This window comes from Colossoma macropomum, unplaced genomic scaffold, assembly GCF_904425465.1.
Source record: "Colossoma macropomum unplaced genomic scaffold, Colossoma_macropomum, whole genome shotgun sequence".
Lineage (NCBI taxonomy): Eukaryota > Metazoa > Chordata > Actinopteri > Characiformes > Serrasalmidae > Colossoma > Colossoma macropomum.
In genome coordinates this window covers 17,961,377-17,980,835 of record NW_023494786.1, presented here as the reverse complement: position 1 = coordinate 17,980,835, position 19,459 = coordinate 17,961,377, and the positions used below count along the sequence as shown (strand labels likewise).

The following is a 19,459-nucleotide window of genomic DNA, read 5'->3' as shown; positions in this document are numbered from 1 at the left end:
TAATCTGTATTGGCTTGGAATTAGTACTTGCTCCTACCTCACCAGTGGCTGTCTTCAGGGATGACAGTGAGTCCTCAGACGAGGGAAGCAGCAGAGGCCTGCACAGATTATAAAAGCAATTTACTGATAACACTTAAGAAGACACATTTGGATAAATCCTCATGATTAGAGCAGGTTATGGCCAGAAGGAAGCTGCGTGCTGTCATAATAAACCCTTATATATAGATGTGTTGTGAGAAAATTGTATATAAATCTATTGAACTGGACAGTAAGCAAAAGTCCAAAAATCTGAGACAACTAATAAAAATGCATTTTTTTAATTTAATATAAATGTTTTTTATTAGAAATGATATTATTAGCATAACAGTCTGAGTGAAAAGTAGAAGTTTTGACTGTTTATATGAATTTCAGAATTTCTTACTATTTGGTATTTCTCTCTTTTGCTTTAATGGCAGTGGGAACTTGAGCAGGCATAAACTTAATGCGTTTAATTTTGAATATTGACCTAGAAATAATTCAGAATCTTGAAGACATATTCTTCATTTTACCTGTCATAACTTTATTTTGTTTTAAATTGTGCAAAATTTTAAAACTTTTGGTTGTTCACATCCAGGTTTAAATAAGAAAAACACTCAGATTTTGAAGGTGGTCTCAGACTTTAGGACCCCACTGTATTTTGTAAAGCAGAATGTTTAGGTGACACTGGGCTGCTGTGCTAAAACATCTGCATTTTAATAATTTTACTGCATGTGTACCCCCATACAAATAAATGTTATATTGTTCTGCAATGCTAATCCAGGTAAATGCTATTAACATTTTGTAAATGTTTATGCATCGGCAACAGCAGATAAGTGCATGAAAAATACTCGATACTGGCATCGATACTGCCATATCAGTGCATCCCTACATACAGCCAAGATGCATAGTTTTAAACAATTGTCTTGAAAGAAGAAAAAAAACTTTGCATATCTGAAATGGAAATTATACTGGCAGGAACTGCTGAGATGCATACACACTCTGTTCATCACTGGTCAGGACTGGTGCTGACCAGATATTTGGGTAGTGGTCCATTCTCAGCACAGCAGTGGCGACTCACATGGTCTATTATTATTATTATTATTATTATTGTTATTATTATTATTATTATTATTATTATTATTATTGTGTCATCCTATTCTTTCTCACTGATGGATCTAACCACTGTAGATGGTGTGTGAACGGCAATGAAGGACGTATGGGAAGCTAATACTTTAAAATGAGCATTATTATCATCATGAAGCTTAGAAGAAGAGTTCCATTACACATACAAACAATCTTAGCTGTCTATTTCTTTCAGTGTTTGCTGTTTATCAGTAGTTATTACATTAAATAAAAAAAGTTAGAGCAGTTCTTTTTGACTGCCAGTGTGTACAGCCGAAGAAAAAAACTGTTAAGTTTAATGTTTGTTAATGTAATGAGATTTTAGCCCAAACCAATTTAGATCATTTCCATTTGTATACTCATCATGAAACATTCACACTGTGCTAAAGATGAATTCCGCTGATTTTTCATATTTTCTGCACAAGTCACTCATAGTGGTTTGATGTCAAATGTTCCTTTTGGTAAAATATGATAAAAATGATAGGAAACAGACGTCTCCAAAAGCTAATTCACCAGACGTTTTGACAATACAATTTTGGCCTAAAGCTTTTTTAGGATTTGTTTTTTAAAACCTATTCATGGCGGAGAGATATGTGCAGGGCATTGTAAGGCAAAACAGTTCTCAAAGAAAACAGATTTACAACACTATTTTAACATTATCAACATTAAATATAAAAACTCAGAATATATGTAGGTACTCTGGTGGTTTTGTATAGTAAATAAAATGGTTAACTGTGTGTTGCAGCCATGGTGGCTCCCGGTAGACCCTGTTGGCCCCTATCACCACCTGTTTAAAGAAAAATTTTTCTACTATGCAGCATTTCAAATCAAACCATTGACATACTTTGTTTACACCCTAACGAGTGAATTACACAGAATTGATCAGTGGAATTTCCTTTTAAGGGCAGCTACAGTTTTAAAATAATGACGGAAAGAAGAAGAGAAACAAAAGGAAACTGAGTTAGAGTATTTTAATTTTTTTTACTTTAGGGTTAATATTGTGGGAGGTCCAAAAATAATGAAATGATAACTCATCTGTGTGTTAAGACGGCCATGAATATTAATGTCCTCCATACATTATTCCTATTTAAAAGCTGAGTTTCTAATCACTCAAGAATTCTCATACAGTCCTGGCTGCTAGGACGTTACATGACTATAAACATGCTATAGATATTGGGATTAAACTGTTCTGGTGTGCATATTTACAGCTTCACAGATGGTTACTGTGTCTTCCACTGATGTGTGAAATAACTGTGTACATAGTGGCACGGCTGTGAAGTCGTTCACTGTATCTATCGTGTAGGCTCTCTCTGTGTACAGTGAACACTCATTTGTAGCTCACTTTGTTGTACATAAACCGCTACAGCATGCCAGGGTGGCTTTTCTCAGCTGGAGTACCACACTATTAGTCTTCAGCTGTGTGTAATAAAGTGGATATTAAAGGTGAATTCCACTCATTTATCAAAATGCCTGCAAAACTAAATGGTGAAGATATAAACAATGTCATTCAGATTGGTTTGATGTGAAATGCTCCATTCTAGAGAAATCTGCAAAGTCAGAATTGCTCTCAATGGTGCTAATAGGAACCATATGAAATGTTTAATACCTCACAGAAAGTTATCACATGAAACCGTTTAAAAATGCTGCTTGATGACTGAGACATTGTTTTACGATAATTTTATGGAAAGGTTTTGGCCTTAAACATATTTTTGCAAAAATTGTGGCAGAAAGGTACAAGCAGGATGTTGTAAAGCAAAACAGAACCCTTGTTTTTGTCAGACATACCACTATTTTACCACTGTTTTTACCATCAACATCACATATAAACCTCAGAGGACACGTGTAGGTTCACTGGACAGTTTGGAATTTTTGGATTGTGCTGAGAATAGTCCACCACCCAAATAATATCTGATCAGTGGTGGTCCTAAAGCAGTCACTTTAGATTTTAAATAATAATTCTTACAGTTAATAAATGAATGAAGTATATGGTTCTACACAGCACCAAAAAGGGTCCTTCTATTGTTACCATGTCAAGTTTCCATCAATGTGAAGAACAATTTCACCATGTAAAGAACCATTTAGGCATGAAATGGTTCAACATAGAACTCATTTTTTAACAGAACCTCTTCTCTTTGCTATAGAACCCTTGAAGAACCATCTTTTGTAAGAGTAGCCAATCAGTAACAGCAGCAAACAGCAGAGTTGTTCGTTACCTTGTCGCTGACAGAATCCCTTTGGTGATGAAGGCTTTCTGTGTGCATCTCTCCAGCAGGTTCACATCTACAACACACAACATTCTGATTTCACAGGTTAACCACATGTTGATGAGCTTTTCTGTTCGTACTCGAGTGTCAAACTCCGGACTGACTCAGTTGTGCTCACTCTGCTCCCTGCCTGCCTGGCTGTGACACTACAGTAACAGTAGTAGAGACATGGCAGGTTCGCAGGTAAACAAGCCATATTTTGAGATTTTCCTCAGATTCATTGACGAGGCTGGAGTCAACTTCTTTTTTGAATTTTTCCGTTCCACCTTAAATGGTGCAGCAGTTACATTCTGGCGTTAGTTTTGTGCCGGAGGCGCCAGAATGTGGCTGCTGCAGCATTTAAGGTGGAACGGAAAAATTCGAAAAAGAAGTTGACTCCAGCCTCGTCAATGAATCTGAGGAAAACCTCAAAATATGGCTTGTTTACCTGCGAACCTGCCATAAGAAGCTAACTTCAGCTTCGTGGTTTATTTAACATATTTTCTTTAATTTGTGGAGCACGTTGAAAAAGAAAGTATATTATCGTGAACCGAGTGAGCAGACTGGAAAGCCTGGTGCAGTTTTGTGTATGTTTTTGCCACTAACGTTAATATGTTTGAAACGTATAAAATTGACATGGTTGAGGCCAATAGAGGACACTTGGAGCCTCCCAGCCAGCTGTGAAACACCCTACAGCAGGTTCAACGTGTTAAACAGCAGTGTAAGTTAGTGTAAAATTTAGCATAGCCTACATGAGCGTATCACATCTTGGAAGAGGGTCTTCTGCGCTTTATCCCGACACTTCAGCTGCCGTACGATATGGCGTTTCCAGCTCTCTACTGTCAGTTTGGCATCGGGACTTTTCCTGCAGAGTCGTTCCTCAGGCTCCGACGTGGCCATGATTAACACAGACAGCAGCGCCTCTTTCCGTCAGCACCGCTTATGGTGGATGTGCTCATGGTCACCCCTGACGTTAGTAAGTCCTTTAAAACTGTCAGTCTGAGGCGCCGGACACAGCCGCGGTCAACACGAGCAGAAACTCGCAGCAACAAGTTAGCGAGCGCGTCACCGGGCGCGGACAGCCAATCAGCGCCGGGAAACTGCGATGCGTCATCGTCGACGACCCGCCCTGTAAAGACCGGGCTGCTTTTACACAAGCGGAAAATGAGCGAAGACACTGGAGTCAAACACAAAAACAGACACGGGGAAGTAGGCAAGATTTTTTTTAAAATAGTGACTAACTCCAGACTGAGGCACCAAACAATGCTTTCCATCCTGGTTAACTGCTGTGACTCAGCAGAACAGGCCTGTTTCTGTCATCCACTTTGCAAGTTTCAGCTAGCAAAGCTGCCCTGCTGATGTACATTGACCCATCTTAAAATTACAGATTAACGATTTAAAAGCTCACTTCTGTGTGGAACTGGCAGGCGTTTGGCAAGGTCAGCAGTTTTACCTAAAAGTGTTGACTATGACTATGACCTGGCATTTGGCAACTGCCACAAATGCAAAGTCAAACATATTGAAACCAACAAAAAAAAAGGTTTTCCAGACATGAATTAACCCTTGCAATGCCAATTTAATCCAAGACCACCATTAAAAACCCTCTTCAGCCGATGCTTAATCTACGACTGGAAGCTGGCTAATGATGTGCCAACACTTAAAAACTGCTCAAGGGAAATCATCTCAGTTCCCACGAAAAAAAGCAAAACTGTACAAAAAGTCTTGAAAATTCTTTAATATTATAAAAACAACGAAGTAAAAAGGTATTTACAAGCACTTTTACAAAATAAAAGTCGGTGGACAAAGCCAAAGCGTGAGCAGGAGTCATGTACATTCTTCTGCAACACTTGCGTTTGAGAGACACAATGTGAAAAATTCAACAGGTTTTGTGCAAACAGTCGTGTTCAGGGACGACAAGAAGCAGAACAGGTGGTTGTGACTGGGTGACACCGGTGTTATTAAAGCTAACACAGTGATACTAAAACAAGGTCAAGAACCAAAAACCACAAAACTACACAAATAATGACAACTTCACTCAATGAGCATTCAACTCAAATACTGTTAATACTGCATTTCATGAAATAATGGATTATTAAAGATAAACTCATTTGAAGGAAAAATGTTTTCTTGGAACCACAGTGTACTGGTCTGAATGGCTTACCTTGATGAAACCAGGCTTCTGCGTTTTACCCTGACAGATGTTAAACAGTTCTCATTGGCAGCTTTTTCTTTGGGGGGGAAAGGTACCTTGAAGTATGTAAAACGATTGATAAGCAGAAATCTTAGATGTTAAACTGAAAGGTAAAGAACAGCACAAATGATCACCACTGATAGTAATAAATCACTGTGCAGTAATAAATAATTTGGGAAGTGCTACCAATGTTAAACAAGCTTAGAACTGAAACGTTAAGGATGTTTGAAATGAAATACTGAGGACGATTCAAGCAGTGACTGGGTGCTGTAACTCAAGAAAAAGGCACTAAATGCACCACTTTTTGTACAATGCATTTCAAAAACGAGGATTTTATAATCAGGCACTTTGTCATAAGGACTAATAAAAATTCCCTCAAGTCTCTCAACGCCTGGTCTGTAATAACTCAAGTGCAGTCCGTCGTCTTTTCAGCCATGCGCAACAGGAGCATCTCTGAGTACTTCTCTAGCAGGGCCATGGCCCGGTCGTCCCTCAGCTGTCGGCTAGGTGAGTCTTCAGGAGGTTGCTGGTTTGGTTGGTGGGCAGTAAGGCAGGGGTTCTGGGGGCAGAGAAGGTCCAGCTCCTGCAGAACCCCAGCAAAAGCCTCCTGCAGGATGCTCTTCATCTGCACCTGCTGCTCTGACAACTCACTGATGGCCTGAAGCTACACACAAAGAAAGGAAGAAAAGAAAAAATGCATGTAGAAAATGTATATGCTTATTTTATGAATGGAAGAACTGAAATATAAGTAAAACATTTTCTGCACACACACTGAAAAAAGTGGCTCATCAGATCTACTTAAAAAAATACTTCATGTGGTAATAAGCAATTGAACTAGTTTTATTCAACTTAACTACATTAATTGAAAGATTCATTCATTCAAAGTATTTATTCAGGCTGAATAAAACTAGTTAATTTACCACATAAAGTAATTTTTTAGGTAGATCTGATGAGCCACGTTTTACAGTGCAGCATCACATCAAGCTAGTGTTGATTCTAAGAAGTCTGAAGTTTTGACCAAAGCACAAAAAATATCAACAAACCACCATAAAAAACAGAAGAATTAGACAGATGCAGAAGTCAACATGGAAACTTTGTTCATTCCTGTGATCCTGTGACTTTCTTTTGTCACAGCAGTTTAATACCATGAAGCAAGCTTCCAAATTTGGCTCTTTTACACGACACATCAGCAGTATGAGAACCATGGAAAAAATTAGGCATACAAAAGGCTGATACAGACCTACATTTAAATGAACTGTTAAGCTGGGTCTCCTGCTGATCTACAGAAGTCACAAACTGCATCATAGTAATGACAGCCCATCTCGTTAGGTCTTAACAGCATCTTAATCCATCTTAACAGCAATTAACAGCACTGGCTAATCAGGAGGCTGAGCAACTTTTGTTTTACAGAATCTACATATGCTTATATTGTGGTTCAAAGCTGCAAAAATGTGTTTCTTGTTAAGTTAGTACTGAAACTACATCTTCCAACTGTAACAGAGGGCCATTGCTTTTCTGATGTCACCTTTATTTTAACCAATTAATGTACAACCAGTTACTTCATGCAAAGGTGCTATTCGTCACATATTTATTTACTGCTAATAAAAGCAAAATAAATCTTCTGTATATACAAATAGGCAAAGATTTTCAATAAACAAAAATAAAGAAGCGTCTTCTTTTATCACAATATGTACATAAATATTTAAAATAAATACATATTTTAATTACATATTGGCTCATCATAAAACTGATGTAATACACTACATGCACCATCAATTCAGCAGCCAAAAACATTGGCCCTCATTCATCCAAGTTGCACACTGTCAAATCTGCTAGAAAAAGACACAAATTTCACTGAGAGTTTTGTTATTCATCAATTTCATCTTTGGAATATCTGTATGATCAAACTCACGTCTGGTGAGTGTGTGTAAATTTGTTTGTAACATTTTAACAACCTGAAAAAAGCCAGATTTATGGTGAACTAAACAAAACTTTTGTCAGTATCATCTATAATACTAAAGAAAATGGAAATTACTACTAATAATAATTTGAGCGCATGGCCTATGAGCACAGCCACTGGCTCAAAAGCTGCTAAATGCTTGATTTCACATGTTGAAGCTCATTTACATGTCATTACAGGATTCTGATACAAATGTTTCATAAATCAAGACACAGAGTAGTTGGTACATTATTAAAGGCAGTTAAATCTGCTCTCTTTTTTAGGCAACTTCGATGAATAAGGGCCAAAGTGTGGCACAGTCACAAGGAGAACTAGCAAACCACAAATGCCTATGCTTTGCACGGCATGCTATGCTGGATGACCTGCTCTACGTTGGTCCAGGGTGCAAGAAGACTGTTGGTTTGGGGATAACTTCAGCCTCACGTATCCACCATCTTTTGTTTCACTGTTTATTATCTCACCTGCTAGTCAGCACTTTACAGACACATTTCGCTTATGTAATTATATACAGATAACTAAAATGCATTCTGTTTACATTTGTGTGAAATGTGGTCAAGATCCGTTTCTGACCATCTCCAAATGTGGTCTGCTCACAATGTGTCCTGGGGTTGTTTACACCTGGCAAATGAACACTGATCACCAAAAATGCATGTTAATGCAAGGTGTAAATTGGCCAATGATGTTATTGATCCAAAGCACTGCTATTATGAACCCATTTCGATGAGGTGCTTCACATATAAAAAATTGCCAATTACAGGCATATAAATAAAAACAGTCAGCTTAAGAATAGTAGAGGTGAAGAGACCTTTAAACTTACTTTACTGTAAAAGCTTGCTGCTTTCTGCATGGTGTGCTGAAGCTCATTCACAATCTCCTTACATGTCTGCAAAGTCATACACTCATCTAAAAGAAGTAGACAGACACATGAAGTTACAAAGGTAAATGTAGCCTCAAGTTAAACGTAACACTTTAGACTATTTTAACAACACCAAATTTGCAGCAATGATATACCAAATATAAAAACATTTCAAAGTGGTGCACATCTATATTAATGGATCTCTGTGCATCTAAAATTACTGCTCAACAGCAGGTAATGTTAGTAAAGTGCAAATTAAATCAGACAAACTACGACCTAAAACCCTGCTTTATGTTAGGACATAATGAAAAGTATACAGTACCTGAGTCTACAGGTTTTTCTCCCTCCGATTTGACCTCTGATGTGGTTGATTCCACTGTGCTGCACTGAGACACGGGTTGCGCATTTTCAAAGCTCTTCTTTGGTGCTGCGAGAGGGCTGCACTTCGCAGACACTGCACGCCCAGATGAGAGTCTGTTGGAAGACTTCGGTGTCAGATTCTTTTCGATATTACTGATCCGCTTTCGACTATCCTTTCCTAGCGACCGCATCTCCGTCGGACTCACCAAAGCCTGTCTACATGGAGGGTCAATATGTTGCACTTGTCTCCTGAATGATTTAAGGGAAGCAGGTACCATGCTGGCCCCGAGAGGAGCAGACAGGTCCAAGTGAAGTGCAGCCCGGGCACTGTGATTACCCAGAGCAGGGGGTGCTGGAGGAGGCGCTTGCTTTTCGGGCATGGGTGGAAGCAGCTCTGTGGAATGAGTGCATGGAGCTGGGAGGTTCTCCTTACTCTCCAGATTCACACTGAGGTCCTGGTTAGAAAATGAAGCATTCTGGAGCGCTGCATTCCCACACTGAGGCTCCTTCACTTGGTTCTCATCCATGGAGCTACTTTTGGTGTAGGAACTGGCCAAAGGAGCCATGTCACTTTGGTGGGAGAATTTTGTGGTACCCAACGTAGAAGACACTTTATCAAAGGAGAGGTTGGCAGGTTTGGTGTCAAATATGCTTGGATTGTTGGCAGAATTTTGGACAGTCGCTTGTGAGACCACTGCTTTGTCTGTAATATCTGGAAGAAAAAGCATTAAAATAAGAGGTTTAAGTGGGGGGGGGAAGAGAGACATATTTGCTAGAGGTTTCAGACACGCATTTTTCAATGGCAAACGCAAAGATACATAAACCAAAAATAAAAAATATAAGGATAGAACAGAACCTTCAAACCGGGTAGAACAAAAGTGATGTGCCACCAATTAAGACCATGTGAAATCATGCCAATTCCCAGCGGCGTGAACTATTTTGAAATATTGGATATTCAAACATCTTGCTCTTTCTCGCACACTCAAACACACACCTCTAAGAATGTTTTTGCAGCGGAGGCTGAGGTGAGATTTTGGATCAGAGACTGAGAAGCGTTTCTTGTTGGCTGAAGGATGAGTTCAGAAGATCTTAAAGTCAACTGTACAATAATTTTGGAATTATACTGCCTAACGAAAGAAAAATATTCTGCAATTTAAGTTAAAGCGGTTTGTAATTAACTGTTAAAATCATCTTGTGGAGTATCTAATTGCGATGACCTTAAAAATGTCTAATCAAAACAAATGGAACTTCCCACCTCTTTGGCTTTTCTTCTGATCGCTTCTTGTGGGATTTGGGCCACAAGCCTGAGCGATAAGTATGGAATCGTCCTTAAAATCAGACACAGACAGACAGACAGACAGATACAGGTGAAGATGACTTTATGAGCATGTTCATTTCACACTCAGAGTTTTACTTGTCTTAGCACTTGGAACAATGAACATCTCATGAACATCTCATCTCAATGAACAGCTCATGGTAAACAACCATGGCACCTTTACATATCACTTTTTGTTGTTTTCACTGAACGTTTTTGACACTTTGCCCGACAACTCGGAAGTGAGAGCAGAAGAATAAGTTGTATTGTTGAAAATGTGCTCAAGAAAACGAAAAGAAAGTAGCAACCTTGCTGACAGTCTGAAATGATGCATTTGTACCCCTTAATGTTATTCATAAGAAAGCCTTATGATTATTAAATGCAATTCAACCACAAGTCTGATACAAATTTCATTTGGTACTATATGTCCATAATACCTCTGTTTTCTCCAGACTTGCAGAGCTAATGTTGGACTCATCTTGGATACTGGGCAGGCAAGTTCCAGGCCGACACACAGAACCACTTCCTGCTCCTGTACCACTGGAAGTGTAAGAAGACAAAAGTTACTTTTATTACACAATCATGTGTTACATTAATCTAGACCCAGCTACCAGCCACTTCCCCTGAGCTTTCTTAAACAAAAACAAAATTACATACAACATGGTAAGTTAGCCACTCATACCAATGCAATATACACTGACACAGCACCACTAGGTCAGTGTCACTGCAGTGCTGAGAATGATCCACCACCCAATAACACCTGCTCTGTGGGGGTCCTGACCATTGAAGAACAGGGTCAAAGGAGGCAAACATAGTATGCAGAGAAACAGCGGGACCACAGTCTGTAATTGTGGTACTACAAAGTGCACCTATATGATAAATGGAGCTGATAAAATGGACAATGAATGTAGTAGTGGGTACTGTGGCCAACAACCCAATCTCTGTCCATAGCACATTGTTCCAGTAGTCCTGGTCCTTTCCTAGATATTCCTTAGCAAGCTTTAGTCCTGCGCCAGTGTTCTTTTTAGACAGCAAAGACTTCCTCCTGGTGCATCTCCTACGTAGGTCAAATTTGTGCTGTTCTTTTTTTCCCCTAATGGTAGACACATGTACTTTCACATCAACAGTGGCAAAAGCTACCTGTATAGAGGCATATCAGTTTTAAAATTAAAATGTAATTTGTAAAATGGCAATGTTGTATGTTTACATTTACATTTCCCACTCATAAATGCAATGTTGAGCTTAAAATGAAAATGAAAATTCAAATTCAGTACGGAGATTTTAATTCGGCATTTGGTGCACTAGCACTGACATTTCATTTACACAAAGATTTAGATGCTTTATGAGTAGATTGATATAAACTAAAATGTATTTCCAGAACTGCATATTTATGCTTAATGTGACGATGCAATAATTGTGTCAAAATGATAATTAAAATGTAATTTATCTTATAGCATTTTTACTCTGTAATAAGGCATTTAAATTGCATTATCAAAAGAGAACAGCAAGCTAGAAAGAGGGCAAAATTCAAATGTGAATGGGAAACAGCACCTCTCCTCTTTGCAATTACATATTGTTGCCTACTGTGCTCTGTGGCAAAAAGCCTTTGAAAATGCATTCAACCAGACTGTATTTTCATTTCAGACTTCCAAACCTGTCAGTCATCCCACCTCCACATTGTTAAAGATTGTTAAAGATTTCCCTTATTTCTCTTATATGAGGTTTAAACAAGACAAGTTCCTTCTAGATATTCTCTAATGGTGTACCATTCATTAGCACCCGATTTCAATTTGACATATTTGAAGTAGTGATATTCATAGGGGTGCACTTATTTTTTTTAAATAAAATTTCATTTCTGTCTTTTTATAACATATAGTTTATTCATAACTATATAAAGAATGGCAAATGTTAATTATAGGTGTCACTTGTTAAAATGTATCACTTATCTGTCAACAGCTTAAATGAAAATTTTACATGTGTATCTTCAAATATGTTTGGGGGAAGAAAAAAAAACTTTTCATGAAGTGAACTTGTGTGTTTATGTGTGGTGATGTACACTGACCGAATGCGGCTCTGGAAGCGTGAGAGGAAACGGGTAGACAGACTCAGCCGAGGGTTGAGGAAGTTGCTCTCATTAGTAGGCTGTAGACTGCGAAGGTCGGTGTTGAACTTTTCTATGGAAACAGTTACAATAAGAAGTTACAAAAATCCTTCTTGTTTTACTTGCACGTGGTGTATTACTGACCTACTGTTAAGCATGGGCGTAGTATATAGTTTTTCCACCTAGAGACTGAGGATGTTCATTCGAGATCACATGCTAGGCTTCATAGAGCAAGTACAAAACCACAACTTCATCTTTACTCATACTACCTTGTGGGCTGGTTTCCAGCACAGTCTGGCATTTCCCCTACTCAAACATACCCACTTAACCTGCCAATCAACATAGGATTTGAATGAGAAGTGTTCTGAGCAGGGAAATCACCAAACTGTGCTAGACACCGACCCTCCAGCACCAGAGATGAACTTGCTGTAGAGCCTATAAAACCCATGGGCAGGAGGCTACAGTAAAAACTGTGAGGTTAAAAATGGGCTTAAAAATCAGTGCTGACTGTAAATAATATCAAAATCTTCCCAGTAACATCACTTTAAATAGTTAAAAAATAACAAGCAAAGAGGCAGACAGCATGTCGTACCGTTAGAGGCCACGGCTAGAGTGTCAAAGTGCTGGCGTAGAAGTGTCGCAGGCTCTTCATCCTCCTCTTCCTCCACTCCAGAACTACCCATGGAGCTCGCCTGACTCAGTGAGTCAGTGTCCTCTAAAATGTAGGTTATGTTCATACAAAGGAGTACATTTACTGGCTATATATAAAATTTGAAGTAGTGTTATAGTAGGTTCGGATACTAATGATCAAAGTAACCACATAATTACTAACTGATCCTTAAAAAGTTTGAACAACCCCAGTCAAATTATGTGTTTTGTTGATTTTCTAAGTGAAAATAAGTTAACACATCTTACGAACAACTTATTTTGGCATTTTTCAGCTCATTTCAGTGCATAATTTCCATGTGCAACTTTTATTCTTTTATCCAGTATGTTAAATTAAGCAAACAAACAGCAACTGCACACTAGCTCAAACTCTGGTTATTCTTCTAGCTGCAGTAATGTATATAAATATACACAAAATAAATGCAAATAATTATAGTGCTGTCAAACTCACGGTCATGGGCCTGGTCACTGTGCACCTGGTCACTCTCAGCTGAACAGGCACTGTCTGGACTTAGCTCCTCTTCTTCTGGATCAGTTTCAACACCCTCACAAAGGGCCTTCACATCAAACTCCCTGTAATTATAAAAGCACACGAATGCTCTCTCTAAAAACTAAGTTGTGGTTTTCCTTATGGGGGGCATTTTAAAGTCTGACCAGTCTGATCAGTCACTGAGACAAGCACACAAATATGAGCTTTTATAAACCACTTTTAACATTAAGAATTTTTTTTTAAGTTTTAAGCTGCTCACCCCTCTCCAGCAGTGGACAGGGCAGTGCTGTTGGCTGGGTAGAGGATATAGTCATTGTTCTCTGAAGAGCTGAGCCTGCTAAACTGTTCAGACCCCTAGAGCAAACAGAAACATCCGGTCATACTTATTCATCATGTCCCACATAAATTCACTAAAAAGTAGCTTTATGATCCAGACCACTAGAGCTGAGTCTGAGCAAACACCAAGACCTGGACACATCAAGTTCAAGTCAAGACCAAGACTTTATAGTAGTCGAGTCTGAAGCATGACCGAGCCCAGGAGTGGTCAAGACCAAGACCAGATTAAGATTTTTACAGAATATAATAATATAAATGTACATGAATTGTCATTCATTATATTTGATATATATTAATGAATAATATTTTATAAAATATTCTGTAAAATATACCATTGAATAATATATAGCCTAAAAATATTACCATTACTTATTATTTTGTTATTATTTTATCGTCTTAGTTCAACTTTGTGTTGTGAAAAATTATAGTGAGGTACTTCTCCATCGTTTCTTCCCCAAAACCTACTCAGAACCACCACCTAAAGTTAACTGAATATAGACCAAACAACATACATCCATTTTTATGATTAAATGAAAACAGTAATAATAGCATTATGATCTGCTTTCTGGAGATGCTTGAATTTTGGAACCGATGAACATCAACAAACAAAAAAATACCCAGTTAAGGCATCATAGAAAGGATCAATTAGATCCTCAGCTAAAATGTAGAGCATGAAAAGCAAGAATTGTTTTATTCTGTTTGAAGATATAAAAAATGAGTTTCCAGTTACCTCAGATAGAGGCTTTGCACATGGCTAGTCTCAAGAAGAATTTCCGAGTCCATCCAAGACTGAGACCGGGCTAGTGTACTACAATATTACTAAAACAAGTTCTGACGTACCAGACTAAAACTGGAGCTGTATGTGAAAATATTTCATTCACAAGAAGAGGACAAATTTGTACAGTTTATGTTGTGTAACTTCAATTTGTCATTCTGTTGGCCAATACATAGTTAAACCACATACACTATCAAGCACAGAACACCTGTTATGCTAGCTAATGCAATAAATACATTTTAAATCCTCTGTATTTACTGTTTTGTTCAAAACAATCCCAAATCATGTCTTACTGGGATTCATATAACATTAGCTTACAAACACAGATATTCAAAATAGTAAAATGGTTAAAACAGCCACAGTACACTAATGCAACTTAACGCTACTCTACAAACCCTCTCAGTGTCGTCTTCCTCTTCTACATCACCCTCTTCCTCTTCATCTAGAAGACTGTCTAGACTCTGAGGATGAAAGTCCACATCTTCATGTCCATCTTTTTCTTCTTCACAGTCTTCCTCATCCTCCTCTGCTCTGCTGGGAGTGTGAGAGAGGGGCAGGTGGAGACTCCAGGTCTCCAGCACTGAACGAACAGCCAGCGGGTCAGCACGCACAGCCCAGCGTCCTTGTGGCTGGTGGCACTGAGTGACACTAGGACCAGTGGGATTCACACTGCTGCTAACTCCAGCACCCTACATACGTAACACAAACAAACAGTTGACAGTGGTTAGTGCTCAATAGGTGTATTGCTATATGTATGAGTTACTTTGGCTGCTTAAAGGGACCATGGAAAATCTAATTTAAAATTTGATGTAGTACGCAAACATTGTTAAACCATTCATTCAGCAGTCCATACAGTCCACATATGGCCCGTATCAATGTTTTGTGATGTCACAAAAACTACCACTTTTACATATATCAGCCTACAAATTCACATTGAAGTGGCTGAGTGTTTCAGCCTGGATTGCATTTTCAATGAAGCACAATACAGAGCAGCCAATCAGATCAGAGGTTACATATATTTAAATATATCAGTGTTAAAGGCAGAGTAATAAAAACAGCCTGGTTAATTCTAAAACAAAGATAGATTGGATTGATCATGTAAAAATTAACTAATTGTCACTGGGTACATAAAGCCACATAAGTGGTATAAGGGGGCCTTAGAAGAAATTACCCAAATCTAGGTTATGGGGCCTTCAAAAATAAATAAAATAAAATAAAATAAAATAAATAAATAACCTCCATACTTGTTTCACAGAGGGACAGAGAAGTTAACAATTCTAGGTTTCACCTGGGCTTTTGACTATATCCTGTTCATCATGATCAGTTCATTATTTTTTTTCCCCACAATCAATCGCATAGTTCACAGTACGTACCAATCACGTAGTTCAGAGTACATACCAATCTGCGGGCCCACATGGGCAGTCGGCCATTGGTCTGTGGCATCATGAGATCCAGACTCTCTAAAACAAGCGAACATACACATGATTAAATCAAAGCTAACCTAACTCTATTCAAGTAACACGTTTAAAACGGAAGAGTGTCCTTAAATAAAGAAACTATAACAACAATGATAACAAAGTTCACTGAATATATGATCGTGCCCAAAAATAACAAATAGTACGCAGTATGTGATCAGCATTAAATTCTCACCATCCTAAAATAGATCCTTATATAAAAAGGTGCTATTTTTAAACTTTACCACACTATTTTTACTCTTCTGCCATGAAATACTGACCCATATCTCAAGATTCCAGGACCTTGGTGTGGATATAGAGGACAGAGACTTTGGAGGTAATTCTTAAGCAGGTTGAAAGTTTATCTACAGTGCTGTGAAAAAGGTATTTTCCCCCTCGTTCGATTTCTTTTATTTTTGTTAATTTATCACATTTAAATATTTCAGATCATCAAATTAATTTGAATATATTAATAGATAATGACAACATGGGTAAACAGAAAATGCAGCTTTTAAATGATCATTCCATTTACTGAAGATTATTTTATTCAAAACCTATACCACCCATGTGAAAAAAAGTAATTGCCCCTTTAAACCTAATAACTGGTTGTGCCACCCTTGGTAACAACTGCAAACGTTGGCGACAACTTCTTTGCAGAATTGTTTTAATTTGGCTGCATCGGAGGGTTTTTGAGCATGAACTGTCCATTTAATGTCTTGCCACAGCATCTTAATGGGATTCAAGTCATGACTTTGAAGCAGCCATCTGAATACCTCAACTTTGCTTCCTTTGAGCCATTTGGAGGTGGGCTTGCTTGTGAGTTTTGGATCATTGTCCTGCTGCATAACCCAACCGGTGCTTGAGCTTTACATCATGAACTGACGGGCAGATATTCTCCTTCAGGATTTTTTGATAGAGAGCAGAATTCATGGTTTCATGAATTATGACAAGTCGTCCAGGTCCTGCAGAAGCAACGCAGCTCCACACCATCACACTACCACCATGTTTGACTGTTAGTATGATGTTCTTATGCTGGAACGTGGTGTTAGCTTTCTGCGCGATGTAACAGGACCCATGTCTTCCAAAAAGTTCCACATTTGACTCATCAGGCCACAGAATATTATCCCAAAAGACTTAGGCGTCATCTAGATGTTTTTTGGGAAATGCGAGACAAGCCTTTGTGTTCTTCTTGGCCAGCAGTGGTTTGCGCCTTGCAACTCTCCCATGGATGCCATTGCCCTGTTTCTTTCTTATTGTACAAACGTGTACCTTGACTTTAACTGAGGTAAGTGAGGCCGGCAGTTCTTCAGATGTTTGTCTGGGTTCTTTCTTGACTTCCTGGATGAGTTGTTGAAACGCTCTTAGTGAAATTTTGGTAGGCCAGCCACTCCTGAGAAGGTTCACCACTGCTCCAACTTTTCTCCATTTGTGGATAATGGCTCTCACTGTGGTTCACTGGAGTCCCAGAGCCTTAGTGACGGCTTTGTAACCCTTTCCAGACTGGTAGATTTCAGTAACTTCGTTGCGCATCTGTATTTGAATCTCTTCAGAACGTAGCATCATGTGCTGCTCTTTGAGACCTTCTAGCCTGCTTCACAGTGCCAGACATAGCAGTAATCATGCCTGGGTGTGGCTAGTGAAATTGAACACAATAGTCAGTTGAATTTGGTTAACTGGTTGATGTAGTACCTAACGGGGCAATTACTTTTTCCACATAGGACCAGGTAGGGCTGAACAGCATTTTTCCTTCAATAAGTGAAATCATCATTTAAAAACAATGTTTTGTTTACTTGGGTTATATTTGTCTAATATTAAAAATAGAGGAGTTTTTATTGAATAGCATGACAAATATGCAAAAAATGTAAGAAACTGGGAAAGGGGCAAATACTTTTTCACAGTACTTTATATGCGCTCGTCACAGTGTAAAGTTGAAAGAATTCATGTACGTCAGTCTTTATAAGATGTATGTAAGATGTATGTAATATACAGCTCAACACTTCTACCGATTGAATTTTCTTTCTCTTTTTCTGTTTTTGCCCCAGTGCTGCCTGTATAACAGCACGCCCCCGTTTTAATATTTATTTATTATTATTTTTAAAAAGTCTTGCTCATTTTTTATTATTGCTGTCCTCCCTCTTTTTCTACCTTACAGTATATGTTGTCATTTCATCTTGTCACCCTGCTTTTAATGTGTGTATTTGCAAAGTGTTCAAAAGAATCTTGAAAGCATGAGACATGAGGCATGAGGTACTGCTCTGGGCAAATATTCCAGAGCTATCTTCTTGTTATACTGCATCCCAAAATGCAGTAATTTCAGGAGGACATAACCGGTGGTCATATGACCCTTTACTACAGTGCATGATGGTGTTTGTCACATACTGGATACTATTTTGTTATATTCACTTACCTATAGTGGTGTCTGCCCTGGCTGGAGTCTGAGGGATTTCCTCCACTGTGCTATCTGCTTCTCCTTCTTCTGTCTGGGCTAGTCCACTGCGAGGTACAGCAATATAAGTCTCCCTCCTAAAAGGGTGCAAGACAAAATACATCGAGGCTAGAACTGTTTCAGGGATCTCACCTTTACTTGCAGTTTTTGGTGCTTCGGCATTAAACGGTTCATTAACTATAACAGCATGTATTTTAGATAACTTGTGTAAACTAAGGTGTTATCCACAATCCTAATCTATATACAGACCAGACCTGTAACAGTTTTGTGTGCAAAACTGTTATATGGTGAAAGTCACTACAAACTCTAAAAATTTGAGCAAAGTTAGCTTGATAGCTCAGTAAATAAGCTATTGAGTGAAGAATTTAAGTGATTAGAAAGAATTTCCAACAAGCCACTGATTTGTGATGTCTACAGTGTAAATTGTGCAGCATTTTTGTACTAAAAGAAAACACCATGTTAGCAATAGTTGCTAAATGTTGAAAATTTGAACGCATGAACTGAAATTTAGTAACAAGGTTATCAGGATTACATATTACTTACATATTAGTCTTAAGATTAATGACTTAAAGTTATCCTGAACTTAAAAACCTGCTTTTCACATGGTTCCTCTTGGATAGGTAATTATGATTAGATGGAATGATTTTTGTGACAAAAACAGAGCGCAAAGTTCACATTTCACAGAGAGGATTGTGCAAGTTTTGAGAGATTATCTACAGTTGCTCAAATCATTAGCAACCTATCTGGTTAAACTCAACTGATTAACTACAGAACTAGGATTGAATTTAGGATTAGATTTTGGTTTTGGGTTGAATTTAAGGTTAAGGTTAAGTTTTGGTCATTCTTTGGAAAGATTATAATTAGCTTTTAAATTTGCATCAGTGGATTAAAAAAAGCTGTTGAGTATGTGTTAGTTGTACCTGATAGCTTGCTCTTTGCAGGGGACTCCTCTTTGCAAGTTCCTCTGTCCTGCTCTTCGTCTCCTCTCTGCTAGTCTCTTTCTCATGGAGTTAGTCATCTGAGAGCACAGCCGCCACACAAATACACAGCTAACACACACACACACACACGCAGACACAGTGTTACTAAACATTTCTCATGGTCATGGTAGCTTTACGAAGAGCAC

The 19,459-nt window shown here is 38.4% G+C and overlaps 2 protein-coding genes across 3 annotated transcripts in view; both read right to left on the bottom strand.

The window, feature by feature from the left end:
- The window catches only part of LOC118802426 (protein Atg16l2), a 38,596-nt gene extending 34,150 nt beyond the window's left edge, over positions 1-4,446 (bottom strand). For both annotated transcript variants that reach the window (XR_005006669.1, XM_036562978.1), the window contains exons 1-3: positions 4,136-4,446; positions 3,354-3,420; positions 38-98 (exon numbers count right to left, since the gene is read on the bottom strand). Coding sequence is in view for 1 of the 2 variants with exons in the window: in XM_036562978.1 (XP_036418871.1) it covers positions 38-98; positions 3,354-3,420; positions 4,136-4,283 (276 nt within the window). In the remaining variant the exon portion in view is untranslated. The remainder of the gene's footprint in view (positions 1-37; positions 99-3,353; positions 3,421-4,135) is intronic.
- A 674-nt stretch (positions 4,447-5,120) lies between these two features.
- Positions 5,121-19,459, bottom strand: part of wdr62 (WD repeat domain 62) — a 33,633-nt gene continuing 19,294 nt past the window's right edge. Inside the window, exons 19-31 of the mRNA XM_036562966.1 lie at positions 19,254-19,382; positions 18,295-18,410; positions 15,832-15,893; positions 14,829-15,122; positions 13,582-13,676; positions 13,284-13,405; positions 12,759-12,881; positions 12,128-12,239; positions 10,503-10,605; positions 10,006-10,078; positions 8,713-9,462; positions 8,352-8,437; positions 5,121-6,238 (exon numbers count right to left, since the gene is read on the bottom strand). Of these exons, the coding sequence (XP_036418859.1) occupies positions 5,981-6,238; positions 8,352-8,437; positions 8,713-9,462; positions 10,006-10,078; positions 10,503-10,605; positions 12,128-12,239; positions 12,759-12,881; positions 13,284-13,405; positions 13,582-13,676; positions 14,829-15,122; positions 15,832-15,893; positions 18,295-18,410; positions 19,254-19,382 (2,323 nt within the window). The 3' untranslated portion in view covers positions 5,121-5,980. The remainder of the gene's footprint in view (positions 6,239-8,351; positions 8,438-8,712; positions 9,463-10,005; positions 10,079-10,502; positions 10,606-12,127; positions 12,240-12,758; positions 12,882-13,283; positions 13,406-13,581; positions 13,677-14,828; positions 15,123-15,831; positions 15,894-18,294; positions 18,411-19,253; positions 19,383-19,459) is intronic.